General features: G+C 35.3%; 2 protein-coding genes across 3 annotated transcripts in view; both read right to left on the reverse strand.

Annotated features, from left to right (window-relative positions):
- Window positions 1-25,537, reverse strand: part of LOC111508298 (potassium voltage-gated channel protein Shaw) — a 129,584-nt gene that overhangs the window by 66,188 nt on the left and 37,859 nt on the right. The window lies entirely within an intron of this gene.
- Window positions 16,575-18,336, reverse strand: LOC141480831 (uncharacterized). The gene is made up of 3 exons (XM_074171485.1): window positions 17,682-18,336; window positions 17,401-17,622; window positions 16,575-17,343 (listed from the first exon to the last, which is right to left on the reverse strand). Exons 1-3 carry the CDS (start codon window positions 17,850-17,852, stop codon window positions 16,708-16,710), a joined length of 1,029 nt encoding a protein of 342 aa, XP_074027586.1. The 5' UTR covers window positions 17,853-18,336; the 3' UTR covers window positions 16,575-16,707.

Consider the following 25,537-nt stretch of genomic DNA (forward strand, 5'->3'; position numbering starts at 1 on the left):
GGACCTGCTCGTTAGTTTTCGATGAAGTCAGCCCCTCTGAACTGTTCTTGAAGGCAAGTACCTTGGGCGCTTTCCCGACAGTTCGTACTTTCTCAATGTTGAGTAACAGCGTGAGAAAAGGCTGGATATTCTCAGTGCATCCAGCACGATGAATGCTCCATTTTGATTGCCTCCCAAAAGAAGCAACCACTGTGGACTGGTAAAATTGACCCTTCCTGTCAGACATCCTTTCTTTTGGATTCCGTTATCTTTCTTCCATCACTTGAATCACTGCCCATAGCAGTGTCAACAAGGGGTTTTTCATCTTCAGTATAACGTTCAACAAACTCCATAACCTCAAACGTTTTTTCTCATTGAGGTTTTGCATCTTCAGTGTAACATTCAACCAACTCCATAAACTCAAACATTTTTTCATTGAGTCTGTTCTACAGGAAACCTGAAAAGACTTGAGTCACTGCCCATGGCAGAGTCAACGAAAGGTTTTTTATTTTCAGTGTAACATTCAACGAACTCCATTAACTCGAACATTTTCCAATTGAGTCCGTTCAACAAAAAACCTAAGTAGACTTTCGTATCCTTCCTCTCATTACTCCAATCACTGCCCATGGCAGAGTCAATGAAATATTTTTCATCTTCAGTGTAACATTCAACCAACTCCATGAACTCAAACATTTTCCCATTTATCCGTTCTACAGAAAACCTAAAAAGACTTGAGTCACTGCCCATGGCAGAGTCAACAAGAGGTTTTTTATTTTCAGTGCAACATTCAACGAAATCCATGAAGTCAAACATTTTCCAATTGAGTCCGTTCAACAGAAAACCTAAGTAGACTTTCGTATCCTTCCTCTCATTACTCGAATCACTGCCCATAGCAGAGTCAACGAAATGTCTTTCATCTTCAGTGTAACATTCAACCAACTCCATAAACTCAAACATTTTCCTATTGAGTCCGTTCTACAGAAAACCTGAAAGAACTTGAGTCACTGCCCATGGCAGAGTCAACAAGAGGTTTTTTATTTTCAGTGCAACATTCAACGAAATCCATGAAGTCCTACATTTTCCAATTGAGTCCGTTCGACAGAAAACCTAAGTAGACCTTCGTATCCTTTCTTTTTGGATCTCATTACCATCCTCTCATCACTTGAGTCACTGCTCATGGCAGAGTCAATGAGAGGTTTTTATTTTCAGTGTAACATTCAACCAACTCTATAAACTCAAACATTTTCCAACTGAGTCCGTTCAACAGAAAAACTAAGTAGACTTTTGTATCCTTTCTTTTTGGATCCCATTACCTTCCTCTCATCACTTGCATCACTGCCCATAGTACAGTCAACGAGATATTTTTCATCTTCAATGTAACATTCCACCAACTCCATAAACTCAAACATTTTCATATTGAGTCCGTTCTACAGAAAACCTAAAAAGACTTGAGTCACTTCCCATGGCAGAGTACACGAGATGTTTTTTATTTTCAGTGTAACATTCAACCAACTCCATAAACTCAAACATTTTCCAACTGAGTCCGTTCAACAGAAAACCTAAGTAGACTTTGGTATCCTTTCTCTCATTACTCGAATCACTGCCCCTAGCAGAGTCAACGAAATGTTTTTCATCTTCAGTGTAGCATTCAACCAACTCCATGAACTCAAACATTTTTCCATTGAGTCCATTCTACAGAAAACCTAAAAAGACTTGAGTCACTGCCCATGGCAGAGTCAACAGGAGGTTTTTTATGTTCAGTGCAACATTCAACGAAATCCATGAAGTCAAACATTTTCCAATTGAGTCCGTTCAACAGAAAACCTAAGTAGACCTTCGTATCCTCTCTTTTTGGATCCCATTACCTTCCTCTCATCACTTGAGTCACTGCCCATGGCAGAGTCAATGAGAGGTTTTTTATTTTCAGTGTAACATTCAACCAACTCTACAAACTCAAACATTTTCCCATTGAGTCCGTTCTACAGAAAACCTAAAAAGACTTGAGTCACTGCCCATGGCAGAGTCAACAAGAGGTTTTTTATTTTCAGTGCAACATTCAACGAAATCCATGAAGTCAAACATTTTCCAATTGAGTCCGTTCAACAGAAAACCTAAGTAGGCTTTGGTATCCTTTCTCTCATTACTCGAATCACTGCCCATAGCAGAGTCAACGAAATGTTTTTCATCATCAGTGTAGCATTCAACCAACTCCATAAACTCAAACATTTTTCCATTGAGTCCATTCTACAGAAAACCTAAAAAGACTTGAGTCACTGCCCATGGCAGAGTCAACAAGAGGTTTTTTATTTTCAGTGCAATATGCAACGAAATCCATGAAGTCAAACATTTTCCAATTGAGTCCGTTCAACAGAAAACCTAAGTAGACCTTCGTATCATTTCTTTTTGGATTCCATTACCTTCCTCTCATCACTTGAGTCACTGCCCATGGCAGAGTCAATTTGAGGTTTTTTATTTTCAGTGTAACATTCAACCAACTCCATAAACTCAAACATTTTCCAACTGAGTCCGTTCAACAGAAAAACTGAGTAGACTTTTGTATCCTTTGTTTTTGGATCCCATCACCTTCTTCTCATCACTTGCATCACTGCCTATAGCAGAGTCAACGAGATGTTTTTCATCTTCAATGTAACATTCCACCAACTCCATAAACTCAAACATTTTCCTATTGAGTCCGTTCTACAGAAAACCTAAAAAGACTTGAGTCACTTTCCATGGCAGAGTCAACGAGAGGTTTTTTATTTTCAGTGTAACATTCAACCAACTCCATAAACTCAAACATTTTCCAACTGAGTCCGTTCAACAGAAAAACTAAGTAGACTTTTGTATCCTTTCTTTTGGATCACATTACCTTCTTTGAATCACTTGAAATACTGCACATAGCAGAGTCAATGAAAGGTTTTTCATCTGCAGTGCAACATTTAACCAACTCCATTCAACAGTCCCTTCAACAGAAAACCTAAATGGACTTTTGCATTTTGTTGTTTTCCCTCGATCCAATTCTTCCGCATGTTATGCAACATCTTATGAATACACGTCAAAACAAAAGGGATGCCAGTGTATGTAGATTCAATTAATTTTGATACTCATTTCAAGGAGGTGCATAAAAAATATAGTCCACATTTTTAGATTTAGAGTGACTTCATTTTTGGTTGACAGAAAATGCTATGGCGTCTAGTGAGCAGGCCGGAAAAACCTGTATTTTTTATCATTTCTTCATTATATTCATTTACCGAAAAGAAAACATGATACTATCTAAACCGATGATTGAAAACAAGGGAAATCTTCTGAAACCGAATCATGTTGGTTAATGAACCGAAACAAAGTTGCTACAAACACGAAGTCTTTGGTAGCGATGTGAGGCATAGAAGATGAACACCCCTTTTACGTCAAACTGTATTTTCGAACCAGGAAAACTGACTGAAAACTTATTAAATAAACTTCGCAACGGGGCGAGTTTCGTGAACAAAGATTCATATTTATAAATTCTGACACCAAAAGGAAAGTTACTTCATGACGGAAAGTCGGTTAGGTAGTTTCTTCTTGTAATTCAATTTTAATGATAAATCTGCTAATTTATTGTATGAAGTCAATTAAATGGAAGGGGTTGTGCTCTGAATATTAACCTCATGGATAAAATCAATTATACTTATCAAATACAACTACATATTTGACTCACAGAGGGTGATGTTAGACCTAGACAAAGCAGGAAGCTTTGATAATTTTTTATTGAAAGTATTCTTGATATTGAAGCAACAATTTCGGCTCCTGTACAATGGCCATGTGGAACTCTTGAAGTGATTGGATGCAATTTATCCGATTTCAAACGTTTGTCGTTGAAGGAATTGAAGTCAATTATTTCCTGTTTGGATAAGTGTGATATATTGAACAAGGTTCTCAAGAGTACAGTTGTCCCTGTGACTAAAGTTAACAATGCATATGAAGCCTTCAACTTTCTTCGCATAAACACTCTGCCTCCTTCAGAAAAAGTGTTAGAGTTAACCGCTCATAAACAAATATGCACATATATTGAAGACAACAACCTTCTGATGGAGTATCAATCAGATCGGAACACTCATGTGAAACTGCTCTCCAACTCACCTTGTCTGGATGGAAACTGTCAAAAAAGAGCGTTCGAAACTATAGATATATCTATTTTGCTATCAAGAGAGTATTATGGAATAACTACTAGAGTGTTGCTATGGTTCAGAAGTTATTTACTCAAAAGATCTCAATATACTGAAATGGACAACGTACTATCAATTTAAAAAGCAATTGATGCCGGAGTCCTCCAATAGAGTGTACTTGGCTCTGTTTTATTCGTAGTTCATTTGAATGACATGAATTTCATTGGTGACTGTGAATTCATCGACCTCTCATTGAAGCAAATGACTCTGATATTCATAATGCTGTGCGTAAAATCAATCTGACTTTTGAAAACATGACGAACATAAACAAACTGAAACTGAATAACACTAAAATGGAAGCTATGATATCAACAACTCAATATAAATATAACTCAATTGATATTAACAACTCATTATAAATATAACGCAATTGATATCAACTCCACCAATAATGACATCTACGGTAAAACTATTGAAATTGTGGAAGAATTCAGATACATTGGCTTCATTGTTCTTGAAACTTTGAACTTGAAAAATCACTTGACTAATTTGACTGTTTATAAAACAATAATCTTACCACACTTCGATTACTGCGCTACTCTGATATAATTACTAGACGGTAATTCTATCTCTACTCTACAAAAGTTACGAAACAGAGGAAAGCGCTTGTTAATAAAATTTCATGAGTATCCTCCAATATTATCAATGATTAATATTCTGAATTGGATGACAGTTAAAGATAGATTACAATATTTTTCTATGATCTTCATATTTAAAACTCCCTAGAAAAGTACCAAGTTACTTCAGTGAATTCATTACATATAACCGCCAGATTCACAAACACGATACAAGAGGAAGAGATCACTTGGTTGTCCCACGAACAAACCTTGCAAGAACAATGAACTTTATATTTCACAGAGGACTGTTGGACTATAACAAACTTCCTAATGAAATTAAACAAAGTAACACCCTTCAACTCTTCAAACGCTCCTCATCTCAATATCTATGGGCACACTATTATTCAAACATCGTTTTTCTCTCTATTGATCTCTTTATTATTTACTACTGCTACTTTTTACACGCTATTTTCTACTGTATAGGTCTTATAAATTTCAGCTTATTATATATTTTTATAATCTTTATGTCTATTAGGATATCTATTTCTAATAAATATATCTATCTATCCATCTTTTTAATCACATAAGGCAGTTTTGAAGGTAATTTTTTCCCTATGAAAATGGTCACATTATGATGGCCAAATAGTTCGAAACATCGAACTGCTTGTGGAATTGGCCGCGGTGGTAGTGCGCCTGACTCACGAACGGAAGGTCGTGTGTTCCATTCCTGCCTCGACCAGATATGTCTCTCGAGAGAATTCATCTGGTTGAAGCTGGGATGATTCTGCAACCGTGTTAGGAATCACACGTTAAAAGGTGAGACCTCATTAGTCCTTAGCTCGCACAAGTTTCTCAACTTCTGAGAGTTGTCGGTCGTATGGGGGCGACAGCTGATTAATGGAAAAACAGACAGATGCAAATACTACTGACTCGGGGAAATGAATTCCTCTGGGATCAATAAGAATCACCAAGCTCTACAATCGAACCGGGATTTACGTTCGTGTTTTTTTTTTCAATGAATTGGAAACCTTCTTTCACAATTTTCTATAACTCGAGTGAAACATTTCCACATGTCTCGATATAACTCCAGAATGGAGCTAATTATTTCGAAAATCCGGTTACTTCTCCGCATGGCAGTCCCCGGAAACTAGATTATCGTTAGAAATGTAGTCTTGGGGTCGAGGAACGTATTGAGAGATAAAACACAAACAGGGGTCTTGTGATGAAATAAACCATAACGATCCAGATTCTCGGACAATCGTGGTCATTTTCAACCACGAAAGAAGGGTGGAAAGAAAAATGAAAACATATTTCAGTCACGGATATAAAACGGTAGAATGGATACGGTTTTCTAAATGAAACTCTTGACCTCTATAGGGGTATTTTGAGGGGGAATTTTTCAGCGTGGTTTGTTCCGGTAAGTATACAAAGAATATTCTAAAATCCCCATCTATTATTAGTCATAACAGGACTTCAGAGGTTTTCTAAAAGGAAAGAAAGGATGACAATAATGAAAAATCTATAAATCATAACAGAATTGTGATTAAAAATACTACCTTACAAGCTTTCAAAATTGTATGGTATTCTACTCATGAGTTTGTGAGTTATTGTGCTGAAAGTGACACTATTTTTGTTATTTTCAACACTGCTTCTTGGTGCGAAGCAATATAAAATTATGTTGAAGAATCATAAAAAAAATTGAGCATTCAAAAAAAGAGTATTTCAATAACAAATTTCTCGTAACTGATCTAAAGTTGCCTAGAGTATAATTAAACAGGATACAACATCCAATAACATGAGCAATTGTTTTCCGTCTTTAATGATTATTTCATTGACTCTGTAAATTCTCTAATCAATGATTCTGAGCCTGCTGGTGAACATCATCACGATATAAAAACAAACTCTTTTTTTCTTCATCCTTTAGACGAAACTGAACTTCTTGATATCATCAAGTCCATATCGTCTAAGAACTCTAGTGACATTGATGAATTACCAGGCAGAGCATTGTTGAATGTTGCTGAACTAATCATTGAACCACTTACATACCTACTTAATCTCTCTTTCCTTGACGGTTCATTTCCCTCGTGTCTTAAACATGCTATTGTAGTTCCTGTTCAAAAGAAAAATGATAAGCACTTAATCTCCAACTACAGAGGTATTGCATTGCTGTCTTCATTTTCAAAATTTTTTTGAAAGATCCTATTTCAACAGACTCTGTAAAAAGTATAACCTACTCGCAAATAGCCAATATGGATTCCAATCTGGTTCATTCACCCAAGATGCTACTCTTTCTCTGGTCAATCATGTTTTATCCAAATTTGAAAATGGCGAGAAATCGATCAGTATCCTATTTGATTTGTCACGTGCATTTGATACCATCAATCATCAACTTCTCCTCGATAAACTTTATGATACTGGAAATCGCGGCCAAAGTCTAAAATGGATTAAGACTTATCTGACTGGCAGATCACAATCTGTTAAGGTTAGGCTCGAATCTGGAATATATCATTCTGAAAATCGTAACATATTAACAGGTGTTCCCCAAGGTAGTGTCCTGGGTCCTACTCTCTTTCTCTTATTCGCCAACGACATCTCTAATAGTAATCAACAACAGTGTACTGTACAGTTTGTTGATGACACGTGCTTCTTAATGAGTTCTTCTTCTTGTGAAGGGCTGACCAGGCTGATATTGCAATTGCTAATATTTTTAATTACTGCGCCAGAAACGGCCTTGTACTAAAGTAGCAATAAATCTAATACCATTGTTTTCTCGCTTAAAGAAATGGACTGCAGTATATTGTTTAGAGCTAATAATAAATCTATTGTGCAGAAAAAATCAGTAAAATTCTTAGAGTTGAACATTGACTCCCAATTATCCTGGAATAATCATATTGACTCTATTTCTATTAAATTATCCAAGCATTGTTTCGTTTTTTGAAATCTCAGAAATTCTGTCCCCATTAATATTTCAATAAGCTACTACTATGCCTAAATTATTGCTTAGTCTGCTACGGTAACTGCAGCAAATTGAAAGATTTGTTGATTGCTCAAAAAAAGATACTAAAAACCATGTGTTTTAAAAAATATAATGATTCTTGTAAGCAGCTATTTACTGAGTTACAAATTTCAACTGTGATATCCATGTATATTATAAATTGTGTCACTTATATTAAGAATCATTACCATGAGATCATCTTCAAAGAGGAAGATAAAACTGTTATATCTTCCTCTTTGAAGATGATCATTTTATGATCGAAATACGTGTCGAGGTGTTAAAAATAACGATTTGGTGTTGGGAAAAAACTCCAGTAATATTTATTGTTTATACTATGTTTGTTTTTTTAATTGTTTCACATAATTATCTTCTACATCTGCTATTGGTTCAATTTTTTTATGTATATTCCATATTTTATCACTTGATATTTTTCAACTCCAATCTTTACTGTGTATGTGACGATTTCCATACTTTTAAAAAAGTCTCAGAAAAATAAAGGATTGTATTGTATTGTATTGTATTGTGTTGTTTTGTATTGTATTGTGTTGTTTTGTGTTGTATTGTGTTATTTTGTATTGTATTGAATTGTATTGTATTGTACTGTATTGTATTGTGTTGTTTAGTATTGTATTGTATTGGATTGTATTGTATTGTATTGTATTGGATTGGATTGGATTGTATTGTATTGTATTGTATTGTATTGTATTGTATTGTATTGTATTGTATTGTATTGTATTGTATTGTATTGTATTGTATTGTATTGTATTGTATTGTATTGTATTGTATTGTATTGTTTGTATTGTATTGTATTGTATTATATTGTAGTGTATTGTATTGTATTGTATTGTGAAAGCAATCTCGAAACTAATGCTGATGTCCATGATCATAATACTAGGAGCCGCCTACTCATAAGACCGAACAGATTCAGATTGGACAAATCAAGAAAAAATTCTATAAACGTTGACTGTTATAATATCTTGCCTCCTCAAGTTAAAGCTTTCGATTATAATACTTTCCAAAAATACCTAACGAATCATCTTATCTCAAACACATTCTATTCTATGGATGAATATATGGCTGCCCAACTCTAGATATAATGCCAATGTTCTAGTGATTGTATTAGCTTTTTTAATGATATTAACTTTGATGTAGGTCAATATTTATATAGACATTTTATGATGCATTTTATACTGTTTGCTTTGCATAGCCGTGACTTGTCTTATTTGTACAATGTGTCTGTATGAGTTAATTGTACACCAATTGTATTGTATTGTATTGTATTGTATTGTATTGTATTGTATTGTATTGTATTGTATTGTATTGTATTGTATTGTATTGTATTGTATTGTATTGTATTGTATTGTATTGTATTGTATTGTATTGTATTGTATTGTATTGTATTGTATTGTATTGTATTGTATTGTATTGTATTGTATTGTATTGTATTGTATTGTATTGTATTGTATTGTATTGTATTGTATTGTATTGTATTGTATTGTATTGTATTGTATTTTGAACATAAACCAGCGGTTTCTTAGGCCCAGGACTTTTCAGTCCATGTTAGCATGTTAGATTTTTGATGATTTGAATTCATAATTCAGACGCTGTACCATGTGTGTTGCTTTCTATATGCATTGTGGATTTCCTTCATGTTATGAAAGGTCTGAATATCGTGAGACTTTTCTGATTTTCAAGAAAAAACAGCAGCCAATACAGTACCATTCACAAGCCAAAAACTTTCGAATAATGCGTCAATGAACTTTCACCAGTGTCTCTTGAACTCAGTCCCACAAAATGGTCTTGTGAAATTGTGTTCAATCACGTTTTGGACTGGTCTGTTGCTGATCTACACCACTGATTTCAGTATGGTCATGCTCTGCTGGATGAACAAGAATCATATGTTTGTCTTGCATAAATGTCTGTCGAATATAATTCAATGTTCGGCGTGGTCTTAGACGGAAGAGTAGTCTTTTTTCTGCAGGCATTCACAAAAATCTAGTGTGTAGGTACATTGAGAGAGATGAAAGCTCCAAAATTTCATTTTTAAATACCTATGTTCCCGTAAATATTATAATCATCTCAAGATTCAAATCCTGGAAAGAGTAAAACTGGATATGCTCCAGATAAACCAACATAAAAATAAAACATCAATTATAGAGTATGGTGGAATCGGCCGATACTTGATGAAAATCCATAACTAACGTATTCCAAAAACACTTTATTGTGAGATTTTCACTAAATTGTTTTACAAAAACGCAACACGTGTTTCGCCATACAATGGCTTCATCTGGTATGTCTTTCAACTAATTCTACACATTCAATACAGTACTCCATAAACTATATATATATTTAGTTTTGAATGTGTAGAATTAGTTGAAAGACACGCCAGATGAAGCCATTGTATGGCGAAACACGTGTTGCGTTTTTGTAAAACAATTTAGTGAAAATCTCACAATAAAGTGTTTTCGGAATACGTTAATTATAGAGTATTCTATGACATAGTAAAATCGTCAACGCTAATATCGTTGTTCAAATCCACCTCAATTAAAATAACTTCCAAACGCGAATAGTCTCAACCGTCAATAACCACCGTAATAAAATTTGCTTCAGATTGATTTTCTCCACTCCAACGTTCAAAGCTAAACTCTGAAGTGCCGTAATATTATTATAAAAATCCGATTGGCAGAGAACATTCGAACATTATTTTTATACTCTGATAACAAATCGACTCCGAAAGATTTGATTTCCGTTGGTGGTGAGGGGAATGGCGGTTTTCAACTTTAACATTGAATGCCGTGATGTTGGGTGTGTATATGAAAACCAGAGTTTCAATTTGAATATTCTGGAATGATGATGCCCTTCATTTCAGTTGAAATGTAAAAGTTGTGTGTCCCACAAGCTGTGTGGCCATCAGTCTAATCAACAAGTTCAAAAACATGAAAAATAGAGATAAAGGTCCTAAAATATGAGCGATAGCTCATTCGATTCGAAATCACCTCTAGAAAAATGTTTTTGAAGGATTTTGGTGCAGGTGAAAAATTGTAATTGTTATTAACAAAATAAAAATAAAAAAATGGTATTTAGTTTTTCGTTGATAACTCAAAAAATATTAATATTGAAGCAATTTTGAAAAAAGCACTTTGAAGAGGAGGAAATTTACGAAACTCTATCTCCATTATTTATAATTTTAATTTGACGTTGAAAATAGGGTTTCGCACGGCTGTTACGACATGTGCGGGCTGCCGCTATAGAGAGTTTATCAAAAGGAATATTTTCTTTATAACATAAAATGTCATTTTGGAAGTTTGAAAAAAATCTAGTATCTTCTTAACACTTGAATGAATCGAGTCCCGTAGAAAAAAAAAGTTTTATCACCATTTTTCCAAAAGTTATTCAATTGTTAACTAACATATTTTTCTCAATCTCCGTTGACATAAATAATGGGATAAAAGGTATAAATAATTGGCCTATAAATTTTAAACTTCGTGAAGCCTTTTTAATATATATACTTCATACAATCCTGCGATAAAAGTTCATAATAATTTATTAATTTGATGATTATGATTTTTTATAACTATTGCAAAATGAAATATCTAAAAATTGTTGATAAATTTTTTTTTGTCAATTGATATTTAACAATGTCTGCATACCGTTCAAAAAGAGGCCATAATTTCTTTCAATATTCAGGTTAGGGAAAATCGGTCGAATTTAAAAAGACATCGATATTACGATTTACTTGGGATCCCAAGAATTAGCTTTTCGCGGACACGATGAAACCGAAGATTTGATTAATCGCGGCAATTACGAGAAACTTTTAATGTTATCGCGCAAATATGATTCACAATTTGGTATTTTTTTAAACGCTAACGTTTTTTCGGGCACCTCAAAAACCATCCAAAATGAGCTTATAGACAGTGTGGCATATTAAGGAAAATATAAGCAAGGAGATTGAAAGTGTTTCTTTTTTTGCATGGGAAATTGGGAAATTGGTTTTATGGGTTTTCATGATGTTTCATCTTGGCGCACAGCTGATGATTTGTTTAATTTTTTAATTTAATTCGTACGTGTGACACCTATAATTTTAGGCAAAAATCAATTGCGCAAACCTATGATGGGGCTGCGGTCATGGCCGGCCATTTAAATGGTTTACAAACTAAAATAAAGCCCATAGCTCCTCATGAACTCTTTACGCATTGTTATGCCCATGCCATAACTTTAGTATTAGGCAAAGAGGGCAACAACATAAAAATGTTCGCGCCTCCGGCGAGCTTTTCTGTGTGTATATACTCTTTATGACTTTAGCCTCCCCTGTTCTCCAATGCACGAGCCGTCACTGTTTATGCGTTCGTCCCACCTGAAATTCTGGTCCAGCATAAAACCTGAGTATTAGGTAGTTTAGGTCTTTTCTGTTATATCACATAAAAAACTGGTCCAAGAACAGCTCCCTGAGGAACGTCAATAGTTATTATAAAACCTAGATCGGCAGAGAACATCCCAACATTATTTTCGAAGGGTGATAACAAATCGATTCCGAAAGAGTCGACTTCATCATCGAATGGAGGGATTTTAGGTGTACACTTGAAATGCAGAGTTTCAATTTGAATGGTTCGTCAAGCAATTATGTTCCTATATAGACGAACTCAATTAGACATAGCAGACGTGAATAGAGGGTGCTTGTTAATAGCTTAGTAGGTAGTTATCATACTCTGAGACTTTTGTGCTCGCGTTAATTGGTTCTCTTGTTTGGAAGTTCCATTAATTTTATTCCGCTTGATGACAAGTTGATAACTAGATTTACCCAATAGATATAACACAAAATGGTTATTTGAAATAATTGAAATAATTGGAGAATTTTCATTGTGAAGAGATTGTTTCGCTACAGAACTCGACTTAAAAAAAAACAGATGAAAAATAAGAATGAAATACACGTAATATACTAGTAGCCTGGAAGATAACGTGTTCGATTGATGACCTATTTATTTTGTAGAAATTCATGTTAAATATAAAATGAAATAAATATAGTTTAAAAAATACGCTTTTAAAAAACATCGAACTAAAAAGTTGAAAATATTTTTTTAAATAAGCTTAAAACAACAACGAAAGAAAAATACTAGTATTTTTCTGAAAGAAGCGACGGGCGCCTGATATACAAAAATATGGCGCTTTTTTCGCAATAATACTAGTATTTTTTGTTCGTTACTGTTTCAAGCTTATTTAAAATAATTATTTTTAACTTTTCAGTTCGATGTCCTTTGAAAGCGAGTTTTTCAGTTTTTTTAAACTATATTTATTTTTCACTTTCTAGTCCGATTTATTGTCAAAAATATTTTTTTTAAGTAATACTGAGATGCAGTAAGTCTCCAACAGAGGGCGGACAGTTGTAAAATTTGTTTCGAAGTAAAGAGAAAATTTTCAGTAATAATTTCAAAAAACAATTCAGTCTTGATGCTTTGATTTGAAGTTTCATTCAAAATATTAATGGACTGAAAACATTTTTTCAGTGAATAATTTTATTTTTCAAATATGTATGTCATATCTATGTCAAGCACCTTAATTCTAATTTTTCTATTTTTTGAAATATTTGAGTAACTGAATTTTTTAGGTGTACAATTTACGATAAAGTTTTCATTGTTGAAATCAATATTCTGGTTTGCTTTCAAATAATCGAATTAGATTTTGAAATGTATCTTCCGTTTGGTTCCAAACTTTTATCTGTACTGAATCACGGATAATTGTAAATATTTAAATATTTTATCTGTAGTACAAAATTTCGCTAACACTTATAATTCTTAAAATATGTTTTTTATTTTCATTTTCGCGAATTTTTCGACAGAACAAACTTCAAAACCCTTAGGTTGTTTCAAGAGTTTTGTCCGTTTTTATGAGTCCACTTCATGGGAATAATATTTTCAAAAATTATCTTTACAACAGAGAGCAAAGGGTTATAGTGGGCAAGCATATAAGTGGAGAGGAAATTATTACATGTGGTGTGCCCCAGGGGACGGTATTAGGACCAATCCTATTCAATATCTACTTGAACAATCTTTTCCTACAAGACATCAACTCCAACATTTTGAGTTTTGCCGATGATACTGTGCTGTTTCGCGAAAACGAAAACTGGTTAATTTGAAACAGAAATTAGAACATGACCTTCATCAAATCAAATTGTAGCTCGACCACAGGCTCTTATCTATTAAGTTTGAGAAAACCTTTCACGTACCATTCAGTAGTTATGACAACTCTCTACCAGAATATGACATCAAAATCTCCAATACGGAAGTCATCAAACCCACAAAAAAAATTAAATTTCTTGGAATAATTTTAGACAGAAATCTCAGATGGAACCAGCAGAAAATTACATTGCATACTTTACAAATTCAAACGGATAGCAAACATACTCAATCAAAAACAAAAAATTATGTTATTTAAGAGTTTAGTAGAGCCCCATCTGAGATATGGTATAATTGGTTGAAGAGGAGTGTCGAAAACTCATCTACATTCCCTTGAGGTTATGCAGAAGAGGTTTATCAGATGTATCCTACGGGTCTACTTCATTTAAAATCTGGAATATTTGATCCCAGACAGCTTTTTTATAAATATTACTGCTTGAGAGCATAAAAACAAAAAGGAATTAACTACTTATCACCATAAATATGCTACACGTCGTGGAAAACTAAAAGTGTTCAGCCAAAATTGAAAAAATAAAAAAATTCAATGAATACATTTAGAGGAAAATTCTTAGTTTATAAAACAAATTATGAACTCTCCCTAACCATATAAAAATGGAAAGAAAAAAAAAGTATTACTCAAATGGTAAAAGTTACTGGGTTGGTAAAGGGCAAATCTTAATAAGAGGCCTTACCAACATACCTCTATTTGTCTTGGGAGTAACAGTTCTCACTATACCATCCTTACCTGGATGAACTTCTTGTATAACTGCCAAAGGCCAAATCAAGGCCTGCCAAAGGCCAAAGGCCAATGCAAAGAACCACTATGGTACCTACTTCTAAATTTGGAGACATACCATTCCATTTTCTTCAAATCTGAAGAGTATGTAAGTATTCTAAATGCCATCGTTTCCAAAAATCTTGGACCATCTTATCAATCAGCTGGAAACGATTTAAACGGTTGATTTACGCTTGAGGTGCCGAGCAATCATTCGACAATTGACATAAAGGTCTGGAATTTAACATCTACTTGAATTAAAACGGTATTAAACTCCTCATAAGTAAGAAACTGCTCACCAATAACTCTGTAAATGTGATTTTTGGCAGACTTAACATTGCTCTCCCATAATCCCAGGAAATTGTTCACCTTCCTCTTCTATGAGTTTCCTAACCGTTTTCAAAGCTAAATAAGGGGAGGATTTAACTCCAAAAGCTACTGTAGAAATTTCATAAGTTCGAATTTCATCCGCTGAATCAAATCGCCAAAATAGTCTTTGAAATCTACGGTGCTTCTCTGTAATATTTATCTCATTTGGCGCAAATCACTTGTTATAGCTATTTTGAATAATCTGAAATTGATCAATAGGGTAACAATATCTGTTTGAAGCTTCGGACCACTATATAACAAATCATTGAGAGATACATCCGGCTCGAAGGACCAATAAATATGTTGCAAATATTACCTGATTGGGTTAAAAAATTCACAACTCACCCCAAAAAATGTCGCTAGTTCCTTTTTTCCACCCAATACGTTGGCAATTAGGGAAAATAGGAAGGTAAAGCAGAAAAAGGAAGGAAATATGAACTCTAATCAAAAGATCTTTCGAAATTCTTTCCCAACAAACAAATAACTAAATTCAAATGTATCACGAACCGATTAAACAATAATAATAATATACCATAAGCTCCGTCTTCCATAAACTCAAGAAACATACTATTTTTTCGTACCAATATGGTTCGTTTTCCTTGTTGCCGAACTATATGATTCATACCGGTATTTACAAACCTCGAACGATGCGGAACACGTCGGAATCATAGTATCGTTATACCAGCGCTTTGGTTCAATTTGGATTCGTACAAAAAATTGTCCAAAAATAGCTCAACGACGCTAAGAAGAGGGGAAAATTGAAAATATGAGGGCTTTAAGGTCTGCTATGTTGAAAATTGAGTACGAACATATTCAACATATTCCACGAGTCTCAACAGAATTATGAAAAATTACCGCCCATGCCACTCGTGATTAAATCATCCGAAATCAAAACACTCTGTTCAATAAATTAAATTTTCCGTGTATGCGGACAACATAGTTATATCCTAGTTCATATCGTTTGATCTATGAATATTCATTTGATGTGGTAATGAGCAATTTGTGGCTAACAAAACACCCCCGAAGCTGCCAAACCCTCGTAATCAATTACGGCAACAACTACCTATCATAACAACCGCTGAAATATTTCCCTTTTCGGCGTTTTGAAGCTTTTCCAGGACGAATGACGCAGATCCACCCTGCGAAATATTATTTACTGGGGATTAGAGGCGTTATCCAGGCAGAGAGCCAGTTGCTAGTGACGTTTTTCGATAGATATTTCAAAACGATCACCGCTGAAAGAATAAATCATTTTTATGTCGGAATCTCTCAATTCGTTTCGATACCGACTCTCGGAATTGAAGGATTTACGATGGATATATGCAACGTTAGGTGGCTCGCCAAAGTTTACCAAAATTCAATAAATATAGTTTATAAAACTAAACACGCTTTTGAAGAACATCGAACTGAAAAGTCAAAAATATTTTTTTAATAAGCTTAAAACAATAACGATCGAAAAATACCAGTAATTGTTTTAAGCTTATTAAAAAAAAATGTTTTTAACTTTTTTATTTCTGACCGGGATATTATAAGCTTATATCGTCATAGTTACGCTATCAATAAAGAGGGTCATGACTCCCTTGGGACATTATAGATTTTATAATTCCCTCTACCTTTCACGAGTAAAAATAAATAGAAATGAAAACTGAACCATATTTTATTTATTCACGTCATTACAAATAATAAATGTACAATTTTGAAAATTACTTCCGCCACTGGAAACAATTTCTTCTTTTGTATGGCTGGAGCTTCTGTTCACTACAGTCGAGGTACCTGCCTCTTCTGATGACAAAGTAGACAACATACGCGCCGTTTTATTTCTCAATTCGATGCTATCCTCCAAATACCCCTCCGCCACCGTGGAACTTTTCCAACCTCCGTGTCTTTTTAAGTTAGTCATAGTTGCTCCTGCATTGGCTAGAGCAGTAGCAGAAGTGCGACGAAGGCAATGTCCCGTATAGGAAGATGAGTTTGGCAATCCTAAATACATTGCGATTTTGCTGGGGATTTTCCCAAAACTGTTTTTTCCAATTGGCTGAGATGTACATTTATTTTGTCGGAAGCTCAAAAAAAATCGTTCAATACCTTTAGGACGCAAAGACATATAAAGTCTTAATAAAGGCAAAGCGGAGAACTCTTTTTCATCCACAACTGTAAATTTCTTCGATACACCAGTTTTACTTTCCGGTACGTTCACTACCATAACGGAATCCCGGTCCTCTATATCCGATATCTTCATATTCAAAAGTTCCTGACTTCTGCATCCTCCAAAATAACCCATAATCAAAATAACCTATAACAAAAAAAAGGAAATAAATACACACAAAAAGGAAAATAAGAAAAAAATTACCTTATGCAATAAATGAATATCATTAGGAGCGTCCTTTAGGAATCTGATAACATCTTTAGGAGATAAAACAGCAGACTTTTTCGGCTTATAACTCTTACTCTTCCGTTTCAAAAAAGCCTGTAGTTCATTGAACTTGGTGATATCTCGTTTCTCATGTATAGTCACCATCGATTTTAGCATTGACCATTTAGTCCATAAAGAATTCGGACTATACGTTTCTGACTGAAACGAATAAACACAATTACTACCAAATCTACCGAACAACATAGAAAATTCCTTACCAGTTCTTGAAAATATGCCAGAAATACAGTTTCAGTGACATCTTTTGGCATAACATTTTTCCGTGTCAGCCAGTCCAGATATATCTTGTATTCTTTTTGGTATACGGCTTCACTTTTCGATGGAATTAATGATTCTCTTGCTATTTCAGCTTTTTTCAAAATATCCTCCATTATATTTGGGGTAGAAAACACGTTTTCACCGCAAACACAGCTTGATAACAAAGTTCTGTTTATAAACAAGTAACATAGCAACAACCTAGCAACAAGAAAACTCTACTATAATCAACGGTACCTGATTCAAATATACCGGGAAGGTAATGAATTGGTACATTTTTCCGTTTCAAAAATGAACAAAATTTTATTGAAATCGGTCAGAAATAAAATTATCTATGTACCACGGGAATTAATGAGCCTTAATAACCTCAGGCAATTGCTGTCCCTCGGGCCAGAGGTCCTCGGGACGCAAACTTTGCCATCGGTAATTAAGGCCCTCCTAATTCCCTTGATACATAAATAACTATAGTTCGATGTTCTTTAAAAGCGTGATTTTTAGTTTTTATAAACTATATTTATTTTCCTTTTTTATTTTCGTATGCTGTAATGCGTGTTTTTTGGTCTTTTTGAACTATATTTGTTTCATTTAAACTTCGGGATCTTTTTTTTGGTACCTTGTGAGCTGTCTGACTTGTTCATTTGGTCCAAGTCTCCAGAAAACACTGCATTCTCTTGTGCTTATTGCGTTTATTCTTCCATCTTCTCATCAGTCTCAATCCCTGTAATAGTTTGTACAGGTTCCGTGTTAGATGTTCGTCATATTCTTCTGGACGTAATTTTGTACGTCCATATATTGCCTGCCTCCTGTGATTCAGTGCCTCACATTCGCATGAGATGTGTAGAGCTGTTTCTATCCCTTCGTTGCATAATCTGCAGCTGAGGTCTCCATTGTACAGCCCCATTTTATTCAGGTGTTCTCTGAGCGGGCAATGACCGGTCAGTAGCCCTGTAATTATTCTGAGCCGGTCCCTACTATATTGAAGTAGTTCTTCTTTTCTCGGACGGTTCCCTAATGAAGGTTCTACTGTGTTTGTTGCCAGGTACTTTTGTCCAGTACTTTGTGTGCTTCTTATTGGTTCATGTCCTAATCTGGTTTCTTACCAATGATTTTGGTATCCCCAGAGCTGGTTCAGAACCTATATATGAAGTTGATGATCCGTGTCTAGGGCATTCATCAGTTTTATCATTATCTGTGATTCCTGAATGCCCTGGCACCCAGTACAAAGTTAATTTGTTCCTGTTTGCAAGTTCATTCAGTTCTTCATGGCATTCCCAGACCAGTTTTGATGTCACCTTCGAGTTTGTCAGAGCCCCTAGTGTGCTCTTGCTCTCTGTAAAAATATTGATCCGCTCATTTTTTTGAGGTCTCAATTCAATAAGCCTTGTACACTGCAAGATAGCATGCACTTTCGCCTGAAAGACGGATGTGTATAGTCCTAGCGGATAGCTGTAGTTTAAATTTCTATCCGCTCGGTATATTCCAGCTCCCGTTCCATGTTTGGTCTTCGATCCATCTGTATACCAGGTGTTTTTTCCAAACATGTTTCCGGGATGACTAATGGTCTTCCACTCTTCACGGCTCATGATTTTGGCCGTGAAGTTTATGTTAAAGGTGTACTTTGGTGTCAGGTGCTTCTCCACTTGTTCCGAAATGTCTGTTCGGTCCGATCTTTTGTAGTTCGGTGAGTTTTCCAGTCTGAATAATAATAATAATAATAATAATAATTTATTGGTTCTTCTGGATCATAACTCAATGATATAGAACAAGTCAGTGTAATATGATATAAATAAACTAATAAAAAAGAAAAAATTATGTACATATAGGATATGAACACTTATGTAAAATTATATATTAAAACTTATAACTAGGTAAAATTATAATATATTAACAACCCTAGATGACAATCTCAATTCTTCAGTTATATTGATAAGTCGTTTATAAACTCTTCAATGGAGTAGTAGGCTTTATCAATCAGAAAGTTTTTTAGGAACGGTTTAAATTTTCTTAGTGTCATTTTTCTAACATGATTTGGCAATTTGTTAAATAGCCTGACACCCATGAAAATTGGACTTGATTCTGATCTAGCCAGTCTATGATTTGGTATTTCTAACAATGTTGAATTTCTTGTGCCGTAATTATTTTTGTTTAAGAAGGTAAAAGGTCGCTGATCCAATTTTACAAAAATTAACAGGTGGTACATGTAAATGCACGGAAGAGTTAATATTCTTAAAACTTTGAATAGATCTCTGCAGCTAGTACGTCTATTTACACTCTGAATGTTTCTGACAGCTCTCTTCTGTAAAATAAATACCCTTTGTGCCTCACGTGATAGACCCCAAGCTACTATACTATATGAGATTGTTGAGTGTAATTGGGCATGATAGTACATGAGTACCACCGACTTATCTATATTTTTACTGAGTTGATAGATACAGTAACACATAGGCGTTATTTTTTTACATATTTCATTAATATGTTGATTCCATTTACAATCTTCAGTGAGAGTAAGTCCTAGAAATTTTATTGAATTCACCTGTTTCATTAAACCGTGCTGTGATTTTAACAGTAAACTGTGATCATGACCATTTGGGGCATAACTAAATCTTAGGAAGAATGATTTTTTATCATTGCAGATTAATTTATTGCTAGAAAACCAGTCCTGGGCTTTTAAAATTTCCCTGTGAGCCAAGTCTACTGTGGATGTAACATTCTTACCACTAACCAGTAGTGTTGTGTCATCCGCATACATTACAAAATTTCCTTCAAAGTCATTGACATAAATTATATAAAGTAGAGGTCCCAAAATAGAACCTTGTGGTACTCCAATAGTATACTTTAAACGTTCAGATTTATACTGATCTATTTCAACGTATTGTGTTCGATTTTGGAGATAACTTTCAAACCATCTACGTGAGTTTCCCCTAAAACCATACTTTTCCAATTTGTCCAGTAGAATTCTGTGGTCTACAAGATCAAATGCCTTACTTAGATCTAAGAAAATACCCAGAGTTCTATTACCCATATCTAGACTATTACATAGCTCTTTTAGTAGTTTTATTATAGCTTGTGTTGTTGAACGTCCCTTTCTAAAACCAAATTGATTTTCATTGAATAGCTTATGAAGATCAAAGAATGAAACGACTGAATTTGACACCCATTTTCATAAACCTTTGCAAAAGCACTGGGGACAGTAATGGGCCTGTAATTTTCAACTTGAGTTTTATTTCCATTTTTATGTATAGCTTTTATTTTTCCAATTTTTAAGCTATCTGGGTAAATACCTTCTTCCAACGAGCAGTTGATGGCAAAAGTTAGTGGGCCTGCAATAAATGACGAACACTTTTTTGAAAGATTAGGACTTATTTCATGATTACCAGTAGAATGAGAGGATTTTAGGTTTTTGATGATATCATTTATTTCTGGTTCTGTTGTTGGTTTAAATGAAAAAGTATAAGGATTGAAGTATCTAAGTGTGGGTCTTCTGACGATTCTTCAACATTGCTAGCCAGTAGTGTGGGTATGGTATTAAAATATTCAACAAAGTGATTTGCTACATTCTGGGGTGCCTGTACAATATTGTTATCAATAGTTAAGTGAATTGGTTCCAACCTCCTTTTTGATTTTTTGCCTGATCCTATAATAGTCCAGGCCGTTTTAGATTTATTTTTTGCATTTGCAATTATGCCCATATTGGTCTCCCTCATTATCACAAAGTGTGAAGGAGGTAGATTCAGGAGTGTCTCCAATGTTGGGGTACTTTTCAATACTCCCGTCATTCCCAAACATGCAAGTCTTTACAACTTGCCTAGTTTGTTGATGGCGGTCGCCTGCTTCATCTTTGGCCACCAGACCAGAGATGCGTATGTTATAATGGGTTCAACCACCTTTGTGTATAGCCAATATACCATGTCTGGTTTCAGCCCCCATGTTTTTCCATAGGTTCGACTGGTGAGCATCAGTGCTACCTCCGCTTTCCTCTTTATCCTGTCCAAGTGTTGGTTCCAGGTTAGTTTGGAATCTAGAATTACTCCCAGATATTCAACCTTCCCCGACACTTGTATTTCTTCACCTCGAAGTTTTAGAGGTCCGAGACCCTCCGTTTCAGCCCTCTTGGTGAATGCTACTATGGTCGATTTGGATGGGCTTATGTAAAGCCCTTCTTCTTCGGTCCATCTTGTTACAATATGCAGGGTCTGCTGCATACATCCCTTCACTACATTATTGTATTCACGCTGAACTAAGATGACTAAGTCGTCTGCATACCCCAGTGCTTTATACCCATTGAGGTCCAAGAGACATAATAGCTCGTCCAATACAAGGTACATAACAGAGGGGATATAATAATAAGAGCATTTTTTAATATAGAAAACCTAATATACATAATACTGTTATAACAATCACATTTTGAAAATACAAGCAAAAGTATGACAAGAATAATAAAAATAAATAAAATCAAAGGATGGAGTGTACAACTCCCGATAGACCAATGAACTAAAAAGCTGATATAAATATGGAAGATATGTTAAACTCAAACATATTTTTCTTTCAGATATTTAGTTAGACGGTTTTTAAAAATTAAAATGGAGTCACTACATTTAATATCATTGGGAAGTTTATTGTAGTCCAAGAGACCCTTGTGGAAAAGAGAATTCATTGTCATGGTATATTTTGTTCGGGTAACATATAAGTTCTTATTCCGTCGTGTAGGGTAATCATGGATTTCATTTTGATAAGTTATGAACTGGTTGAAATAGGTAGGAAATTTTCCAGTAATAATTTTGAAAATAAATATCATGGAAAAATAGAAAAACCTGTCTTTTACAGATAGCCAATCGAGAACCTGAAGCATGGTCATTATAGGGGTGTATCTATTACATTTTAGGAGTATACGCATACATCTATTTTGTAGTTTTTGCAAAGAGGATATAGAGTTTGCATCAAAAAGTTTAGAATTGTTGAACAGTAATCAAAATGAGGGATAGAACTCCCCTGAGGACAGCCCCTTGCCACGACTGTTTCCCCCATAATAGTTATATATACCAATCTTCCCCTGAGCATGCAGTCTATCCACCTACAGCTTGTCTTGTCAATGCCTCTTCTCCTCGACGTCTGGATGATTGATTCTAACGACGTATTATCAAATACGCCCTCAATGTCCAAGAAAGCAGCTAAAAGTACTTCCTTGTTTCTGTAAGTATGTTCTACTTTTTCTGTTACCCGACATAGATCCGTTTCTGTGGACATACCTGACCTGTATGCATATTGGTCTCAATGTAATGGTCTGATAGCCAGTGATACGTCCCTGATATGCCTGTCAAGTAGTTTTTCTAGCGTTTTCAACGCAAATGACATGAGAGTGATTGGTCTCAAATCCTTCGCCGAGTCCTGTCCGAATTTCCCAGGTTTCAGAATGACGGTGACCCTGATCAGTCTACAAATTTTTGGTATGTGTCCCAGTGCTAAACTTGCCCTGGGAATCATACACAATTTTTTGAAAAGAACTTCCAGTCCCTTTTGAAGCATTACTGGGTATATGCCATCAGGTCCCGGCAATTTATAGGGTTGAAATGAGTTGACAGTCCATTTAATTTTCTCCAGTTCACCTTCTTCGTCATTTGCCAGTCCTCCCTGGATGCCCTTTTCGGGGTTTCCAGTTCTGAATTTGCCCAGGACTCCGGTGTTAGATTTAGAATTTCTGGCCCAGGAAAGTGTGCCCGGAAAAGCTCTCTGATAGCCTTTTCTCTGATAGTCTTTATTGAGATCTGAGGTTCCTTCGAGAGTATTTTGTAGAGCCTGGCACATGCTTGGGTTTGCTCGAACTCCTCACATTGCGTTCTCCACGTATCCCTCTTCGATTTTCGCAGGACTTTGTTATACTCAGTTAGGGACCAACTTTGGGATCAATCAGCCGCATATTTATTAGAAAAATGACCATTGATATTTTCAGATTCCGGAGAGGAAGCCTGAAAATCATCTACCAAGCCCAGGGAAGACAGCGGCGCGCAAAGGAGGGTTACAAATAAGGCAGCAGACGCGCCCGTTAATCAAACAAATACTTTTTTCAAATGAAGAAGTACATATAAAGTGAGTTCGAATTATATCAAGCCAGACTTTTTTCCTAATCGAATGGAGATATAAAGTTGAAAATCGACATTAATACAGTATTTCAACTTCTAAATACATACACGCGGCGAAACATCTATGAATACTATAAAACAAATTCCCACCGCCGTGGCTGTCAGTCTGTGTTTACCAGGCTGGTCCCAGAAGAGCCCGGTCTAACCTAGAGATGGCGGTACTTGTTTGAAAAATTTCACGTTACTAGAAAGTACATGTTTCAATTTTGAAAACCCTGCTTTCTTTAGTGTTTGTTTGACAGCCATCAATAGCGAACAATTTCGAGATATTTTCATACGGTTCTTACCAGTGAATGAAGTATGCACGAGTGACAGGAGTGACATTTGCGATGTTCGCTCCAACTTCGGAAGAGGAATGAAATACTCTGAGAGATTTCCGATTTTCAATTGTGGAATATCATTGACTTCAGGTCGATGATGGTCACTATCTTGCACTGATGAGTGGCTAATAAGCCCGAAACCGGTCTGCAAGTGTGCCCATTCCATAATTGAAGGTCGGCTCTTTCAGTTGTATTGCCAATTGCATATGCAGGACATTTTTTGTGAAAATTCCTGCACTGACGCCTGTCGGATATAATCCAACGCCCTTCGTGGTATTAGCCAGGGGAGTAGTTGTTTTCTGATAGGTGTCAGTCCATTAAACCTACTGTGTAGGTATATAGAGACTGGCTGGAACGTTTGAAGTTCCATTTACTTTAGATTTGCACGAAGGAGGTTTATATGCATAATTCATGTATAATTATAGAAAAGTCGCATGGTTGAGTGAATGACATATTGAAACGAGATATGGTGTTCCTGCAATTATGGAACTCTTAGGAACCAGTCGAGATGATGGTAAACGACCAGACGGTATGTCTCTCATACCATAGAAATACGGTAAACCTGTGGTATGGGACTTCACTTGCGTTGAGACGGTCGTGGAACTGCAGCATTGCCTGGCGGAAAATTAAAACGAAACAATACCAGAATCTGGTAAAAACTGTCTGTTCCATCCAGTAGCGGTTGCAACTTTTGGTGTTTATGGCCCGGAGTCTCTGTTATTCGTTGATGAACTCGAAAGGAGAATAGGAAAAGCAACGAAAGATTACCGATATACTTTTCTGCTATTTAACGTGATTATGCTGCTTCGGTCCTTGGACCTTTTCCTCCTTCACAGAATTTTGATGAGATCATGCATTTCCCTCATTTCAGTACGGAACTAAAATATCTTCGGAACAAGCCGAGATATATGGATATTAATGATTCTCCTACCAAGGTTCATTTGCAAGTGATTGATCCACCTTATTCTTTTTCAGTGCGAGCAATGGACTTAGGTCATTCTTGCCCACTAAATATGAATTTTATCGGTTTTCTCCAGACACGTGACGTGTACATCCACAAAAAAAATAGGTAAATTTTCGTTATCTGGACACCCGGCGATTTTGAAAAAATGTTTGGCTGTACTTACGTATTTGATGCGTAGATTACGAATCCGAAAGAAAAAAGCGGCGCTCTCCCTTATTTAAAAAGTTAATGCCCTTCAAAGTTCAGAAAAGGGCAACTTTTCAGCCTTCTTTTTCACTAAACAAACTATTTAAAAACACAAGCATTTATTCACTAGGTCACCTTTACACCTTATTGCTCCTTCTTTAACACTTTTCACTTCAATAATCAACATTTTTCTC

This window comes from Leptinotarsa decemlineata, unplaced genomic scaffold (genome assembly GCF_025532065.1).
Source record: "Leptinotarsa decemlineata unplaced genomic scaffold, Ldec_3_MD MMD2_tig00000010_RagTag_RagTag, whole genome shotgun sequence".
Lineage (NCBI taxonomy): Eukaryota > Metazoa > Arthropoda > Insecta > Coleoptera > Chrysomelidae > Leptinotarsa > Leptinotarsa decemlineata.

What these genes read in the sequence shown, in the direction of transcription:
- LOC141480831 (XM_074171485.1), bottom strand. Translation starts at nt 17,852, where the DNA reads ATGGAGGATATTTTGAAAAAAGCTGAAATAGCAAGAGAATCATTAATT. An exon ending in TGGCATATTTTCAAGAACTG is followed by an intron (nt 17,623 to 17,681) that starts GTAAGGAATTTT and finishes TATTCGTTTCAG; the next exon opens with TCAGAAACGTATAGTCCGAA. An exon ending in ATATTCATTTATTGCATAAG is followed by an intron (nt 17,344 to 17,400) that starts GTAATTTTTTTC and finishes TTTTTGTTATAG; the next exon opens with GTTATTTTGATTATGGGTTA.